Below are 18,057 nucleotides of genomic sequence, written 5' to 3'. Positions count from 1 at the left end.
TGTTTCTCTGAAAGTGAGGAACTCACCACTTATTGGATGTGACCTCCACTTACCTTCTAGTGCCCCCAAACCTTCTAAACATCACTCCAAGTCCCTCAAGTTGAGGGATGGAAGAGGACTTTTGTCATGTTGTTCGCAATGTCCCAGACTTCCAGAACCCTGGATTTGGAAAACTGGGCAAAGCTCTCTAAGGGAGATGAAAAAGGTGTGATTTTTATATCATTTTCCATGAAAGAGTACAATTATTTTCTGTACCATATTCTTTAATCACAATGAGCTGTCTAGAGGCAACCCAATTATGTTACTTGTCTGCATAAAACCTTTTAATTGTGCATTCAGAATAAAGTTCAATGTCATCAGCAGGTAGATCACGACACGCTCGGGATCACTGCGAGGTGTTTGGCATTCTTTCCTTCCTTTCTGTACCTTCTTCCCTCCCTCCCAGCCACCCACCTGCTCATAACTCTGAGGCAGCCTCGGGTCCCCTCTCTGTGAGAGGATCTAAGCAGGATGTTGACTCAAGCTAGACGCTCCTGTGCCACCCTGCTCTCTGACCTGCTTAATTGTCACACTGCCTCAGAGACGCTGCTCTGACAGTGCCAAGACTTTACCTCAACTGTGGCCTCTTCCCAGTAATTACGATCACGTGTTTACTTTTCTACCTCATCTGCTACACCTAGACCTTGAGCTTTCTCAGGAAAGCGACTTCCTCCTTCCTTGAGTTGGAGACATCAGGCCTAGCAACTGTCCTGTAACTGGTAAGCACTTAGACCTAAGACTAAGTGAGCGAAGGTCACTCCTCTAGTGTTCAACCTCAAACATGTTTTCCTCGTTCTTTAAAAGGAAAAAGGAAATAATGTAATTTCCCAAGTTGGTCACCTCAAATGCTATCAAGGCAGGTACACGAGGGTCATGGTTCAGAGCAGCAGGTGCAATTCTTTCGGAAAAGCTCGTACACATTACTAATATTCTAATAGGCAATGCTCACATAAATTCTACTTGACACAGAAATTTTATTTTCTGCATTATTACACATTTAACTTAGCCTACGGTAGTTCTTCTTCCAAAAGTTTTATAGATTACGCTCTTTCAGTAAGCATGGTCACAACTGAGATGGAAGAAAAGTAATTCCAAAAATTATTTGCAAATTTTTAATTTATTTTTCTTTTGGCACTACTGGAGTTTGAACTCAGAGCCTCACGCTTGCTAGGTAGGTTGGAGCCACTCCAACCAGCCCTTTTTTTGTGATAGACTTTTTTGAGATAGGGTCTCATGGACTATTTGCCGGGGCTGGCTTTGAACCATGATCCTCCTCATCTCTGCTTCTTGAGTAGCTAGGATTAAAGGCGTGAGCCACTGGCGCCCAGCAAAAGATTATTATCCTCCACGAATTCCAACTGAAAATGTAGGCAGAGTATTGAAAAATGTTCATATTGGTTTGGCCTCACTGCATGCAGAGGAACATAATACTATAAATTACAATCATAAATGAAGATCAAGGGTTCTTAGGGAAAACCCTCCACACATTAAACAAAAATGTACTCCACACTTATTTCCTTTAAACTGTAATAGATGGGAGGCTGAGATCAGGAGGATCTCATTTTGAGGCCAACCTGGGCAAATAATTTGTGAGAACCCCCATCTCCAAAATAACCAGAACAAAATGGACTGGAGGTGTGGCTCAAGCAGTAGAGCACCTGCTTTGCAAGAGTGAAGCCCTGAGTTCAAGCCCCAGTCTTGCCACAAAAAATTTCTCTTCTGTTAATATACGTAAAATTTGGTTCAAAAACAATATAGTGACAGAAACAGTATGGTGAAAATACAGCTACCACAAACTAGGTGACAGGCAAGGGGTTCCTGGTAATATATTAGGTGGCAACATTCAGTGTCTCTATGCAGCTTGGATTACTAAGTATTTCAAAAACCCGTTCATAAGCCAAACTACAGCAGCTGACGTCTTACACGGGGGACATAAACAAGACTAGAATGTCACTCATCTGTTGTAGACCCTTTGAGAGACGACACACAAAAACCTGTTACACAGGTGTGGAACCAGTTATCTGGGGCTTTGGAAACTAATCAAGCTTTATTTGACAGAATTAGATTTTCTTATTGTGAGTTTTAGATAATAAAAAAACTGGAATAAAAGATTAAGTCATTTGATGTCACAGAATCTGAAATTAAAATACCCATTTTATGCTATGAATCTTATGACCAAATAAGGAATTTATTTTATAGTTTAAATTTTAAGAGCAAACTTGATTCTGAGATCCGAATTTAGATTTTAAACTGTGTTTTTCTTGAATACTTATATCTTTCCAAAGATAGGTGACAAAATTTCCTGTCACACTAAATACCTTCGTATGCCTCCTTTCTTGTGTCATATATATTGAAAAAGCATAATAGCACTAAAGAAAAGTAAAGCCATTTTTAACACTATGATTTTAAGTAATCTCTTTACTATTTTGCTAAAACTGCTCTTGGTTTCACCAAAAGCTATATGGGTATTTAATCTGGGTGCTCTTTTTTAGTTCATCTCATATTTAAGCAAATAAGCCAAATAATCTAGCTCATGAGCTCAGGATGGTCTCTGAACAGTTTGGTTAAGTTTAGTTTTAATTAATTGTTCATTTATTTCTGCAGTGCAGGGGATTGAACTCAGTGTCTTGCACAGGCTGGGCAAGCACTCTTATCACTGGTGTACACTCACAGCTCTCCTTTCCCTCAAGTTTGGTTAATTATTTTTTTCTTTTCTTTTTGAGGTGCTGGGGATCGAAGCCAGGGCCTCATGCCTGCTAGACTAGCACTCTACTGCAAAGTCGCACCCCCACACCTCCAATTTGGTTAGTTTTTAACAGAAAGAACACAATCTCCAGAAGAGCCCACTTTGTTCTGTTCTACCATAAAGTCACTTCAGGTTGATTCAAAGAATAAAGACACTTCATTCTTCATGTACTGAGCTACTTAGACTTTGACTGCATTCATAGGAAGGTATAATGGTCCACGTATGTAGTATTTAAGATACAGTCCTTGTCAGATATATATAAGAATATGACACACAAGGTACATCAGAATTAGAGCTTAGTACCCTTTCCCAGATCAGACTGCCTCCACATTTATAGGGGACCTCGAGATATAAAACTGCTAAGTTTAGAGGGTAAAAAGTAGACAACTACTAACACAGAAAAATAAAAAAGTGCCAGTTAACATTTTGAAAGCTGTTTCAATATTTCAGAGTGTGTGACACTTGTATCTTTCACTGATGTATGGCCTAATTATATACGTAGACATGTCAAATATATTTTTTGTATATTGTATGCAAAGAAAATGACTAATGATGTGTGCAACAGAGACAACCAAGACAAAGAGAAACAAAAGACAACACTATGAAATAAAAAGCCCGTGGTGCTCCCACTCTGCTCTCTCGGAGATAAACACCCTGAGTGTGGTCCTGCTGCCACGTGGGCAGTCTGAGTGGCAGATGATCTTTTCAACCAAGGGACCAATGATGGACACTTGCCCTAGGAGTCATCTGTGGGATGGCCTACAATCCAGTATGTGGCCTGGGTGGAAAGACAAATTGGACCAATCAAATAATCTCTAAGCAACCTGACACAAGTCAATGACAGCTGCAGAAACTGCACGGGTGCACAAAAGGAGCCAGGAGGGGAATCGAGGCCACAGGGGGCGCCGTAGGCCAAAGCTCTCAGGCAGCAGAGCCTGTTTAAGGAGAGGCTACAGGGAAGAAGAGAAAACAAAGAAAAAGAGAAAACAAAGCAGAGGCAAAGACTTCCCAGGAAACAAGCGCAGAGAGGACATGGTAACCACCCCATAGAGCTGCCTCAGTTTCCAGTTTTGGTCTTGCGTTAGCACACATACACCCTTACTTACTTAAAAACAAAACCAACCCCTTTTCTTAAGATAGTCTGGGCCTCAAGCTATCTTTCCCATGCCTGAAACTTAATTAGATCTACAGTTAATGACCTAAGCCCAGGTTAATGAGAAATTTACATATATATTATCCGTTCTTAAAAAGTTGCATATGGCCAGGTGCCGGTGGCTCACGCCTGTAATCCTAGCTACTCAGGAGGCAGAGATCAGGAGGATCGTGGTTTGAAGCCAGCCAGGGCAGTTTGTGAGGCCCTATCTTGGAAATACTTAACACAAAAAAGGGCTGGTGGAGTGGCTGAAGATGTAGGCCCTGAGTTCAAGCTCCAGTACTGCAAAGAAAACAACCCTGCATACAGCACAAGACTTTTCAGATGCACTGACATCCCGGCCATAAGCCAGAAACAGCACCCCAATCACACGTATGCTGACTTATTTGGTTGTCAAGACTAAGTCACACTAACATTAATAGGTTGCCTGAGTATAAGTAACAAACCAAATTTTAAAAACTAAATGGATAATACCCACTATCCAATGTGGCTGAAAAGTTTCCTTTACGAGAACTCTTTTTTTTTTTTGGGTGGTACTGAGGTTTGAACTCAGGGCCTTGCACTTGCCAGGCAGGTGCTCTACCGCTTGAGTCACACCTCCAATCCTTTTAAGAGCAATCTTAACAAACCGTGTTACCTCAGAATTTAATGCCACTTATAAAGTCAGGTATAAAAAAATAGACTAGGAAGAGAATAGACTAGAAGCATTTATTTATTCCCTAGCCAAGCAGAATAATTTTTAAAAAGGTGTTAAATGGGTAAATAAATTATACAGGGATTCTCTTTCTTGAATAATTATATCAACTGATTAATAATCTGAAATCTGATTTGATACTATATACTCTAGAGGTTACAAAACAACAACTGAAAGCCATATCTAGTTTGTACAAGCAAGGGATTTGGTCTGCAATTAAGAGAAATAAACTAGTTGACAGAACTTTAAAAGTCAAGAGATGATACAGATAAAACCCTGATTTCTGTCTTTTCTCTCTCTCCCTTTTCTCGGTGGGACTGGGGTTTGAACTCAGGGCTTCATGCTTGCAAAGCAGGCGCTCTACCACTTGAACCACACCTGCAGTCGTCCTGCCTTCTCTTGACAGATCACGTGCCCACAGCTTCACCAGTCAACAAAAGATGATTGCAGCCGAAACAAAATAAAAGATTGCAGCCAAAACAAAAGATTGCACCGACCTGGAGAGTTCGGTGATCCAGTTAGAGGGACAAGAGCGTTCCAGTTTCTAATTCTTCCCTGTGGCTGCCTATCCCTCTGGGGATTTTAGCTTGCAAACTCTCCTCTAGAGGCAGGAGACTAACTCTCACTTGGCTATCTATGAAAAGCAGTACTGCTGTTCTTGACGACCCAGGTAAATAGGATGTTTCAGAATTTCTAGTCTCCAAGCAGATTTTGGTTTAGTGACAGGTAAATGCAAATCTAACTTCCCACCCTCTTACCTTTTCTGTCTGGCTTCAGGTTCCTATCCACTGGGGGCGGTTCACAGTCTGCAACAGGAACTGGCCTTCTGGGAGGGGTCTTTGGGCTGGACCTGAAGCCCATATGAGCAGGAGGAGGAACTTGCATTCCAAATGAAGAAAAATCGAATGTCCCTGGAGTCATTGGCACATAATTTGCCTCCTGAATTGGTTCTGTGAAACTGCTGGACTGTTGCTGTGGTGGCGAGTTGGGATTCATTGGGACGTAGTTTTCATCCAGTTCTTCACTTGACACACTTCCCACTGTCAACACGCTTTTGATTTTCTAAAACACACATACATTTCTCTTAATAAACAAAACTACCGTCGAACACAAAAACACGAGTCACATTCATTCACGTGGATCACCATCTCAGTTAGCCCCAGGGTACCAAGCAGGAAGATTTTTGAAATACTCTTGACAATGCCAGGATGGATTATACTTACAAAGTGGTTATGGAAGCCTTCAAGTGAACTAGATCTGTCACTGGGAAATGTGCGTGGAATATCGTAGCAGTCTTGAGAGCTAGCATCTAGAATAAAGAACAAACTGTCAACATCTCTCTCCATTTTGTGAGCACTCAGGATAGTGAGGACTGGCCTACTTCTTGCTCTCTTTGCACACGCGCATGCATCAATTTCAAAAATGCTCACAGAACAGTATTTTGAACTGGCACATAAAACCCCTGGAAAATGCAGGCATCCTTGTAAGCTCACCAACACCAATTTCTGACCATAAGAGTAGATGTCTAAGCCTATGATGAGATGGGTTACTGACAAATGGAGAAGAGAAAATGGTACCTGCATTTTCTCACCTTTTGTGCGACATTGGGCCTGATTTATATTTCCCTCACTTATAAAAAGGTCATATAGTCACTTTAAAAAAAAGGGAGTAAGAAATTGGTAATAAATGGTTAAATAAGTAATGATATAGCTTTTTTTATGATATATTAAATCCTTATCTTCTTGAAGATAGCCAGACAGCTACCACAAAATACACAAATTTTAGAACATAGTTTCTAGAACCTGTGCATTAAAAACTTTGGCTTTTCTATTTTTAGAACTTTTAGCGTCTCAGAAAATAAGCCAGCTCATTTTTTTTCTTCTCTCAAGGTCTTTACCTGAGGCTCTTAAGAGAATGATAGAATAAAAGTCCAGTGAGATCTAAAATGATTAGTGATAAGGAGAGAGAGTCAGTGCTTGAAAAGTAAATAAAATCAACCAAACAAAAAGCTTCACTGGAAGGGAACTGTCACCTATTAGACAAAATGCTAATATTACTTAAATAGGAAGAAAGGAAACAGAGCCTAGGAGATGTGACACAGAAGTGGCCATAATGGCACACAATGCAGGAAAAGGTAGCTTTGTGGCTGTAACATTTCCTGCTCCTCCGTCCCAACAGACAGCCCGCCCACCCAGGGAACACAGAAAGTGGGAAAGAGAGGTGCACACCGCCTGAGGCAGGAAGGTGTCACTAAGGCCGTACTTCTTCAGGATGAGAAACTCTCTCTCCCTTCCAACAGCGCATATGGACACACGCACACACATGTGCACACGCACACACACCCTCTCAGGGGTCTATTGAGACTCTGGTATCTTGACTACACGAGGGGGAACTGCAGAGCTGAAGAAAAAAGGGAAAGCCTTTTAACATCACGCTACACTGAAAAGCACAATTATTTCAGAAGACCACTCTTCTGCTCATTGGTCTCTAACCGAGGAGAAGCTGAATAGAGCTGACCTTTTCGCAACTTGTTCAGATCCACTGTGGAAATGGTATTGCTACGTGAAGGTGACATCCCTGCTGTAGGGATGCAGTAACTACTGTCAGTGTCTGAGGCCGTGCGTGGGATGCTACACATTTCTGCAGGAGATCGGTCATGAATTGGATGTGGTTTTGGTGGCCGAGGTGGAGGGATGTCTGGAATAGTGTCCAGCTTTGATGTCTGTCCCAAGGTGCTTTCTGGAAATGTCCGTGGAATCTGGTAAGTATTGCCAGGTGTTGGAGGAATGTCGTAACTAATAGATACGTGTCTCATTTGAGCATCTATACTGGACGTCCCAGACGGGGTATTGAAAACGTAGAGTTCCCCATCTGCTTCAGTACTGGATGGGGACTCCTTTGGCAAGACATCATGGGAATAGCTCCTGGGCAGGTTGTAAAGGCTGCAGTCTACAGAGACAGATGTGGCCCTTGACGGTGGCGAGTCATACACCATCTGCTGGTGGAGAAAGCCGTTCACTCCATGTTTACTCTGGGAGGAAGCAGTATTTTTAAGAGAAGGGACATTACCATTGCAGTCTGTTTCAGAGGAAGTGGATTTTGCAGAATCAGCATGGGTTCTAAATGAAAATTGTTAATAACAAAATAAGACATAGTCAAGACAGAGGAACACAGTTTTGACAACATAGCTTAGCAATCAAAATGTGTGTTTTTCATTAATTTTTTTGTGTGTGTGATCCAGAAGATTTAAAGCACAAATATTCTTTACGGTTTTTTTTTTATATGATTATGTATCAGACAACAAAACCGCCACCACCACAAAACCACCGAAGCCTTCTCCCTACTTCCTGTCTGGTACCTGCCCACAACCCAACTCTACCTATGAAACCCACACATAAAAACCACAGTCCCTGTAAGAATTAAGACATCACACACTCTGGGGAAGGAGCATGAAGAAGGAAGGTATAGACACAGGAAAAGCACTTCCCATCAGGAGCCTGAAGGACCTGGCACAAGTTCAGTGATAAAGTTCACCCACCGCAGCTTAACCTGCCAGTGGCAAATCTGTTGTTCTGTATAACAGAGACCTACATGGGGTGACAACTAAACAGGTTTTATGTATCTTCTCTTCCACTAATTTTCTCTGACAAATATTTAGCCAACATTATAAAGAGAATCAAAATACATGACATAGAGTTAACAACTCAAAAGCACAATTAACCTTAAAAATCTCATTTGAGACATTTTGCTTTGGGTATGTTTTGAGTCTCTGCCTCTTGAGGTTATCACAAAATTTCAGTATAAGCCAAATGAAGCTAACAGTATAAGCACATTCTGACTTCCTTAATGACACATGAGATACCTGCATTACCTACAGGTGTTATTCAAAGTCATATAGAAATTTAGTATTTTGAAAATAACTTGTGATAGGCTTTTTGAAGGGCTTTTCTTCCCCAACTTCTCAATACCATCTAGCACTGTGCCTGGCATTTACTCACTGAAAAACTGTCCCTTCTCATATCAGAGGATCCAGACTGTGCTGTCCTGATTTTTCCTTTTGCACTTATTATTGGTGTAGTGACTGGCTCCTTCCTCCTCCCTTTCCTCCTAGGAATGGCCAAGAGTTTAGTCCTTTAATGCCCCTGGAGAATTCTCCTTTCTCCTGTCTTCCCCTTCTCACCAAACTCTTGAATCCCATATTTTCAAACTAATGTTTTTACTTGATTATCCCTGTATGACCTCATTCATGAGTCCCAAACCTAACTCAACTTACTTCTCAAATTAATTCTTTCTTGATTTGTACTGAAAGAAATCACTTTAATCTAGATTTTCAAGACTCAAAATTCAATAGGCCTGATTTCCTCTTTTACCCTCATCGCCACTTACGCATCGAGCCCAGGTCCTTCCTATCCATGTCTATTTCCTTCTGTTCCTATGGCCACCGTCTGTCCCCAACTAATTCAGGTCTGTGTCTCTGGTGACATCTGTAATACTAAACCCTTCTAAATGAACTCTCTAGTGTCTTCCTCTTCAAATCTACTCATTGGACCATTATCTTCCCAACACGGTTTTATATTATTCACTTACTCAGAGAAAAATCTAGTAGGCCCACAGAGTTCCTAACAACCTGGCTCCACCTGTGTCCTACTGCCTCTCAAATAGAACCCTTTCCCTAGCAGGCTCTGCTCATTTTCTTCTTCCCGAAATGCCCATTCTCATCTCTCCTTTCCCTCAGGGAATTTTCCTCCAAATTAGAAGTGATATTCTCCTGTGTAGTTCAGGTCTTATTCCTCCTAAGAAGCTCTGAAAAACACTTGCACTGTCTCTTGGTGGTATTTCTCATGCACCCATGCATACTCTAAAATTTATGCTTTATTTAGGTCAAATACAGCAGCTAGGACAAGCAGGAGGTGCAATGAGTAATCAGTAGGGCTTCTTGCTCTGACTAGCTTACAGTTCAGTGAGGAATAAGGGAAGTGATCAAGTTATTTGCAATACTATGATAAAACAGACGTGGGGCACAACCAGTAGACTAAAAACCCACAGAGACATCTAACCCAACCTATGAGTGCGAGGGTGCACTTCCTGGAGGAGCACATGTCTGAGCTGAGTCTTGCAAGACAAGAGTTTGCAAGGCGAGTGTCATTCTGTGTCCATCTAGAAGTAATCTATGCTCCCTGTCTTTGGCTTCTGAACAAGCCTTGTGTACAAACTCCAAAGGAGACTGTATCTGCGAAGAATGTGTCTTACACAACTAGTTTGTATCTTCATAGCATCTAGCATAAGAAGCATACAGTGAGTACTTCATACATATTTGCTATTTCTTTGCTGTCATGTCTGCAAAATGTATCTAGGAAGGAATCTGGAACACAATCTCTACTGTAACGGGGAAGAGGGGATACCAGTAAAATCAGTGAGAGACACCAACATGAAAGCAAAATGTGCTGAAGACCTGTCCCTTAGATGATATTGGAAGGTAACAGAAAATCTTTATAAAATAAAATTTTATTAGTAGCACAGGTAACAGAGTTGCAAGTGTATCATTTTCAATACTCACAGCAAACAAGCACAATCAAGTGAGAATTTGGCATTAAAGCTAGTATTGATTTATAAATTTTTCTTGCTCTCACAGGTAAAATCCCATTACAGCAAATATAGAGAAAACCATCTTTACAATATTTCTGAAATGTTTCCATCATTTTGGGGAATGGTTCACAGAAACCATTTTGTGTACCTTAAACTCTACATTAAAAATTGTAACAAGCGCTTTGTCTGGTTTTATCCACTAATAATCACTTTTTACATTAAAAAGCTTTTGGGAGGCTGGCAGAGTGGCTCAAGTAATAAGAATGCCTACTTAGCAAGCATGAAGCCCTGAGTTCAAACCCCAATGCCACCAAAAAAACACCAAAAAACTTCTTTGTCATGTAAGTAATAAGGCTTAACACTGTTCAGAAACATTTCTTCCTGTCTAATATGCAACTCACCCCCACTTTTATACTGCAAATAAGCACACCCAGTTGATGATATTAACCATGATCACATAGCTGCTAATGACAGAGACAGGGCTATGGATCTTCATTTTCCTGCTGCTTCTTTAAATAGTGAAACAGCTGCCCTCCAACTTTTCTGTGGCTTTAAACCTTTCAACCACTCAATATCAAATGTCAAAGATGACCAAATTAAAATATCTTCAAGCTCAACAGAGCAGATGGATGTGGAAGTGGGGAGGGAGAGAGCAGGGTACCAAGGCTTTGGGGAAGGTTTGCGGCCCCTCTGTCAAGCACTGCACTGCACTCCATATACTGCTTCCTACTTCAAGATCTGTGAAGTCACCAGGTGCTCGTGACTCACACCTGTAAACTTAGCTACTCAGGAGGCAGAGATCAGGAGGATGATGGTTTGAGGCCAGCCTAGGCAAATAGTTCAAGAGACTCTATCTTGAAAATACCCAGCACAAACCAGGGCTGGAGGTGTGGCGCAAGTGATAGAGCACCTCCCTAGCAAGCATGAGGCCCTGAGTTCAAACCTCAGCACCCCACCACAAAAAAAATAAATTAAAAAAAAAAATATATATATATATATATATACAAAATAAAAAATTTGTGAAGTCAAGGTTTGGGGTAGCACTGCTTGCTTGTTAGATGTGAGAATTTCAAAGTTTCATAGCTTTTAGCAGTATAATCCATTTCATCAAATTTCCCTAAAAGCCAATTTGTACATTCCGTAGAACTTGCCGTATTGGGATTTTACCTGAATGATTAATTTCTCACACAGATCCAAAACTACAACACACTCACTGCAATGGAATCGTTTTGCTTTCAAAATCTTCTAGTAGTAGGTATTCCTCTCCTTCTTCAGAAACAAAAGATGACCCTTGGCTGGTTTACAATCACATAAGAAATGGAGCAAGGTCACCATTTATAAATCAGTGAAATCTGTTAAGCAAGTAATACTGTGAGTCTGTAACAAAGACTATGGAACAGTAGCCAGATTTCCAAAGGAGCCTTGTAGGCACCAGTGCTCACTGCCAAAGACAGCAGAGACTGTGTTTCTTCAGCAGCACCTCCTGAATATCAGAACTCACTAATAAGGGTATAACCTGAAAGATAGCACTACACCGTAATCTTATATGGATGGTTCCTTTAAGTCTTCAAGTCAAGGTTAAAAAAATTCAAAGGTGGAATTTAAAACACACATACCCACACACGCACACACATGCAGAGTCATGTACCATTTACCTGGTAGGTTCAGGCTTCTTGCTTTGACAGTTGATCAGCAAGAGGTAGTCTTGGGGATCTTCCTGGAGGCCAAGAGATTCTGGGTGTGGTGGGAGGCTGATGAGCTGGTATGAAGGAGGTAGAGCAGCAGAGGAGGGATCCACCTGGGTGGAGGGCGGTGCTGTGTTCACAGCGAAAGGCAAATCAGAGGGTGCTTGCGAGGAGCTGCCGAGTGGCTTGCTGGGATCTGCAGACCAAAGTTTGACTGTCATTGTCTGTCACACTAGAAGAACTGTTTTGTTAGACAAAACTACTTTAAAGTCTGGAGATCAATTCTGGGTTGTTTTTGGTTTTGGGTTTTTTTTTTTTTTTTTTTTTTTGGTAGTACTGGGGATTGAACTCAGGGATTCATGTTTGCTAGGCAGGTGCTCTATACCACACGAGCTGCTTCATTAGCTCTTTCTGTTGGGTTTTGTCAAGATAGGGTCTCCAGAACTATATGCCTGGTCTGGCCTCAAACCAAGACCCTCTTGATCTTATCTCTGGAGTAGCTAGGATTACAGGCATAAGCCACCCATGCCCAGCAAGAAATAAACTGTTCGAATATACAAAAACAGAATGATGGACACTGTCAATTAAAACACACTCCAACACCTGCTGTCGGATGTGGTGGCACATGCCTGCAGCCCCGGCTACTCAGGAGGCTGAGATGGAGGGTCACTGAAACCTAGGAGTTTGAGGCCAGCCAGGGCAACATAACAAGACCCTGGCTGCACCACCTACATGGTGACCTTTGTACATGCAGTAAGTGGTTCTTGTCATAGGTAGCTAAAGAGCAGGACTCTTCTTCCAGCCCAGGGGCATGAAAAAGCCACTGTTGACCTTACCTTTTACGGAATGAAGGTGTTTTACAATCTCAGCAGAAGAGACGGATTTTTCCCCCAGTGATAATAAAGTGTGTGATGGTTATTTTGCTCTTTGTTATTTTCTTTCTACTTCTCACCAGACTAGGGAGGAATATTTCTAGTTTGGAACTGGTGAAGATGGATTCCGTTTGTGAACAGGGACAGGGCTTTCTTAAGGTCTACCTCATAACCTCATCTGTCGTTGAATAAACTTTTACAGGATTTTCATGAAAAGGCAGAAAGTGAAGAAGTAATTTATTAAGCCACTAACTATGTTCTGAGAAGACATATAAAAATAGCTGAATTGTACTGGGGATGTAGCTCAGTGGTGGAGCACTTGCCTGGCATGCCCAACGCCCTGGGATCCACCCCTAGCGTTAAGGGGGAAAAAAATAGCTAAATTGTGTAGAAGGAAGTTACTTGAAAATAAGTTAAAAATCTAGAAATAAAAATTCCTCTGTAATTACTGACATGATCACATATAGGACTATGTTCAGTTATTCTGGTTAGACATATAGGCTAGAAATAACCTAGAAAAGGTCATACACTCATACACGAATAAACAAATTTGTTTCCTGTTTATATTAGAATAGAAAAGGCTGGGTTGAAACTGAGATTTTTCATAATAAAACACTACGTAAAAGATGCTAAAAAAGATACAGGAACTCACATTCCTTCAAATAGGATGAAATGCAGGTCATTTGGCCAATTTATCAGATAGGCAAAATGTTAGTTCTGTGTTCTGATAGATATTTAAAATAAATTTGCATGCTTCAGACACTGCTCTATGAATTTAACTATAATAGAATGGTGCACAGCAAAGTTTATTCAGCTCATTTTGCAGTTCTTCCCGTGTCGCAGAGATGATATTCTAACTGGGAAGCCTGTGTATGACGGTGTGTTCCAATGGCAAAGAAGAAAGGATCAAAACTGGTATGCTTCCTGTGTCTTAGGTGTAGCATTTGCTGAAGAAAACTTTTCAGTCGCAGGGCAGAAACTCAGCACTTTCTGTCTGTTTAAGAAGTTAAAGTGAGGGGTGCTCCCAAATCTGGAAGACTCACTGCTTGCAGGCACTCTTCAGATTTTGCTTCTCCAGAACTCTGGGAGTCCTGCTAGATGCTAATGAGGCTTGAAAATCAATTTTAATTTGAATATTTTGCCTAAGTGAATAGAAGGTGAGCTAATTTCTAAATTTTTAATCACTGTGATGCTCTATGAAATGTCTTCACGCAGACTTACCTAGTAAAATCTAACACCTTCTGTCAGGAGTTAATTCTTTCTTATTAATGGAAGGTGAGAACAGAGGACGGTAAGAATATAAAAATATTTTTCGAACATTTATATAACAGAAGTGGTTTCTCATAAATACTTGTCTAGTAGATGCTGACTATAAAGTGATGCTAACATACCTATGAAATGTTTTACTTTTTTTTTTGATGGTACTGGAGTTTGAACTCAAGGCTTTACTCTTGTGCTAGGCAGGCACTCAACTGCTTGAGACACTCCTCCAGGTCTTTTTGTGATGGGTTTTTACAAGATAGGGTCTGGAGAACTATTTGCCTGGGCTGGCTTCGAACCTCAATCCTGATCTTTGCCTTCTGAGTAGCTATGATTACAGGTGTTAGCCACTGATGCCAGACTGTTTTTACTCTTTTGAGTCAGTTGCAAATATACAGAGATTTATTTAAAGGGGATTTAAAATGCTGCATATCAATTAGTGACTCAGAGCAATCCTGCGGAGATAAGAAAACCATGAAAGATATCTGCTTTTTAAAGACAAACTTAAGAAATAAATACATGAAACACTGAGAAGGAAAAAAAGATCAGAACATAGTTAATGTAATTACAGGCTGCATTTACTCACAGAGGAATTGCATGTACTTCCTCTACGGTGCAGGCGTGGTAAAACTGGATAATCAGTTTTTAGTTCTAATCAAACCAAAATGAAAGTAAACTCTGGAGATACTCCACTGTATAAAATCATATCCCAGCTTTCCTCTGTAATTCCTAAACTAACGATTCCAGGTGACAGCTATTATAGATATACTTTTCCTTCAGTATTTTTTCTAAACTTGAGTTGAGTGGTGCACGTTAAGTGGCACCTGTGACCTTGTTTTATTAACACAATACCATCTTCTTTTTGATGGCCCCTTTCTCCTACCTCTGAATGATGAAAAAACTTGAACCTCTTTAAGTCTATAAGCTCCTCAATTTTCTGAAAGGAGGCCTGGGAGTCAAAGGTTTGTTTCATTTGTTCCTAATATGTCAAAACTTATATGTATTTCTAAGAGGCAAGAACTAGAGAAAAGAGCTGGGATGCCTAGCAAGTGTGAGGTCCTGAGTGCAAATCCCATATCACAAAAAAAAAGACAAATAATTTAAAAAAGAGAACTAGAGAAAAATCATTTTATTGTTCCTAAATCGTCTCTAACTTAACATTTCTGCCTGAAGCTAAACAGCTGCTAAAAAAAACCCCAAAAAACAAAGAACTGACCCATCTGTTCCACCTCATTGACCGGATTTATGCCTAAGGTATGCCACAAGTCATAGAACAGAGCACTCTGCTTTCTGCCTTGCTCGAGTTTCTAAGAAGCAAGCAATGGCTTAGGGTTTGCTTGTGCATGTAAAATAATTCACCATTTTTTAATTCAGAAGGCATGAAGAGTTATAATTAACATCCATTCAAGGCCTAATAAGCTACTGGAGCAAACTTCTAAGGGAAATTTACTTAGAAAGCTAGTAAGTACTGCTAAGGAAGGCCTTCCTGTGAACAAGCAGGGGCTCACGATTTGATGAAACCCACAAGTAACAAACTGGCCCAAGACTCCTCGCCTAATGTACAGTTTTATCCTGGGTGGAGCCATCATGCTTGATGTTCAGTGGCCCTCGAATTAGGAGTGTAGAAAACGTCTCTGAACATCTAAGATAATTAGTCTTTCATAACACAAAATGGAATGGCAGAAGAGTTTAAGCCCTAAGAAAGAATTCTGCTCTTCCTTGTTGGTAAAGGAGAATGCCACAAAGTTGAAGGGGTAAGTTCTCTGATTTTGCAAACACTAACTTACTGGTCTTGACCTGCAAGAATAGAAGTGGGGCGGTGCTCATGTTTCAGATCTGAAGATGGGCTTTATCTGCTGAGAGAAGAGAATTTCCAAAACTTCTACTTCAAGAGTGTTCCCCTATGTTCACAAGGTAATGGGGCAAGGTCACGCTGATCTATTGTTTCCACTGATTTACCTGCTGTGTGGTCAACTTCTTCTTTCTGTAAAGAGAAGCATTGGATTCATGTCTAACTTAGCCAGTAAAAGTCTCCAAAGAGCAGTCATTACCATGAATGGTAACGTGACCATCTTCTCACTTCTGACAGCCCCACTTTTTGTGGAAGAACAATCGAGAAAGGGAAACCTACAAGCGAGCAGCAGTGTTAGGAGCTGTCAGTGAGGCAACACTTATTCAACTTATTCAATCAGCTACTGAAGACCCCTGAATATGTGTCGTGTATTTCAACTAGGAAGTCTGTCTGTCACGGCTCTCTCAATGAGACTGCAAGCATTCTTGCAGACGTCAGTCCCTAGGCAATGCTGACAAGCGCTGACATTTTTATCCAGAGGTATGACGGCATCAGAATCACTTGGATATTTTAGAACACTGGGTCTGGGTCCCACCACAGGCCATCCAATGAATCAAGATTGAAAAATGTGTAATAACACAAAACACAAAGTCACCCTCTGGTTGAATTAGGTCTCAGGAAGGTGTGACTTACAACCACCCACTAGAAGGGCTGAAGAGCACAGGCAATGCCAAATGTCACTGAGAGTGGGTGACCGAATCTCTCATTCACTGCGGGAGGGAAGCAGCTGGTTCAATGACTTTGGAGAGTGACACTACTAAGCGAGGAAAGTTACATACAGCCCATGAGGCAGCCATTCCACTCATGGGAATACACCCAAAAGAACTAAGCTCTGATGGCCACTGGAGGACACATAAGAATATTTACCATACCTTTATTTACATTAGCTAAAAACCAGCATCAATGCAAACATCCCTCAACATCAGAAGACGTCCATACAAGTGACATAAGCACATGAAAGAGCATGGGCTGCAGAGCTGTTATATGCTACAACACGACTGAATCTCGGGGACTTAGGGTTGGAAGAAAGAAGCCAGATCCAATGGTTTCATTTATATGGAGTTTGAGAATCCACAAAATAGGCTGGTGGCTCAGGCCTGTAATCCCAGCTACTCAGGAGGCACAGCTCAGGAGGATGGCAGTTCAAAGCCAGCCCAGGCAGAAAAAAAAAAAAAGAGATCCCCATCTTAAAATAAATACCCAATGTGAAAAAGGGCTGGCGAAGTGACTCAAATGGTAGAATGCCTGCCTAAAAAGTATGAGGCCCTGAGTTCAAACCCCTGTACTGTCTCACCACCCCCAAAAAAAGAATAGGCAAAATCAATCTATGGCAATAGAAGGAAGATAAAAGAAAAAAACCCTACATTTAGGTGGGTGCTTTGCTGGAACAGGCATGAGAGAACTTTGGGGGGAGTGCAAGCGTTTCGTATCTTAATTTGAAGGGCAGCTTCAAAGATACCTGTGTTTTAAGTACAGGCATAGATGGAAATATAAGACTATACTGAATAAATCAAGATCTATGCCTTTCACAGTAGTAATTTATGCCTCAATAAAAAGAAGCAAAGAATGAGAATCAAAATGATGTCGAGATTCTATCTCACCCCAGTCAGAAAGGCAGTCATCAAGAAAACAAACAACAAACTTGGGCGAGGATGCGGGGAAAAGGAACTCTTACACACTGTTGGTGGGAACGAAAATTAGAGCAGTCACTATGGAAATCAGTATGGAGGTTCCTCAAAAAACTAAAAATAGAACTGCCATATGAACCTACAGTATCACTGCTAAGCACGCATGTGAAGGAATGTTAAGTCAGCGTTCACCTGAACACTCATGTTTACAGCAGCAATGGTCACAAGAACCAAGCTGTGGAATCAGCCTATGCATCCATCCACTAATGAATGATAAAAAAAAAAAAAATTGAATCTGGTGGAGTGGCTCAAGTGGTAGAGCACCTGCCTAGAAAGCACAAGGCCCTGAGTTCAAACTCCAGTACCGCCAAACAAACAAAGCCCAAGAAAATATGTACACAAGGAAGTATTATTCAGCTATAAAGAAGAATGAAATTATGTCATTTGTAGGAAAATAGGAAATCATCTAAGTGAAAAAAGCCAGACTGAGAAAGGCAAATGTTGAATATTCTCTCTCATATGTGGAATCTATACTTAAAAAA

General features: G+C 40.9%; 1 protein-coding gene across 8 annotated transcripts in view; it reads right to left on the bottom strand.

Moving 5' to 3' along the window:
• The window catches only part of Gab1 (GRB2 associated binding protein 1), a 116,124-nt gene that overhangs the window by 16,295 nt on the left and 81,772 nt on the right, over positions 1–18,057 (bottom strand). For 4 of the 8 annotated variants that reach the window (XM_020174683.2, XM_020174685.2, XM_074041207.1 and 1 more), the window contains exons 3-7: positions 11,874–12,099; positions 11,433–11,513; positions 7,150–7,751; positions 5,856–5,941; positions 5,391–5,694 (exon numbers count right to left, since the gene is read on the bottom strand). In XM_020174683.2, the coding sequence (XP_020030272.2) occupies positions 5,391–5,694; positions 5,856–5,941; positions 7,150–7,751; positions 11,433–11,513; positions 11,874–12,099 (1,299 nt within the window). The remainder of the gene's footprint in view (positions 1–5,390; positions 5,695–5,855; positions 5,942–7,149; positions 7,752–11,432; positions 11,514–11,873; positions 12,100–18,057) is intronic. The other 4 variants (XM_020174684.2, XM_020174687.2, XM_074041206.1 and 1 more) reach the window with 2 other exon arrangements.

The sequence above is a fragment of the Castor canadensis genome, chromosome 9, assembly GCF_047511655.1.
Source record: "Castor canadensis chromosome 9, mCasCan1.hap1v2, whole genome shotgun sequence".
Lineage (NCBI taxonomy): Eukaryota > Metazoa > Chordata > Mammalia > Rodentia > Castoridae > Castor > Castor canadensis.
This window is presented reverse-complemented; position numbering and strand designations above follow the sequence as displayed.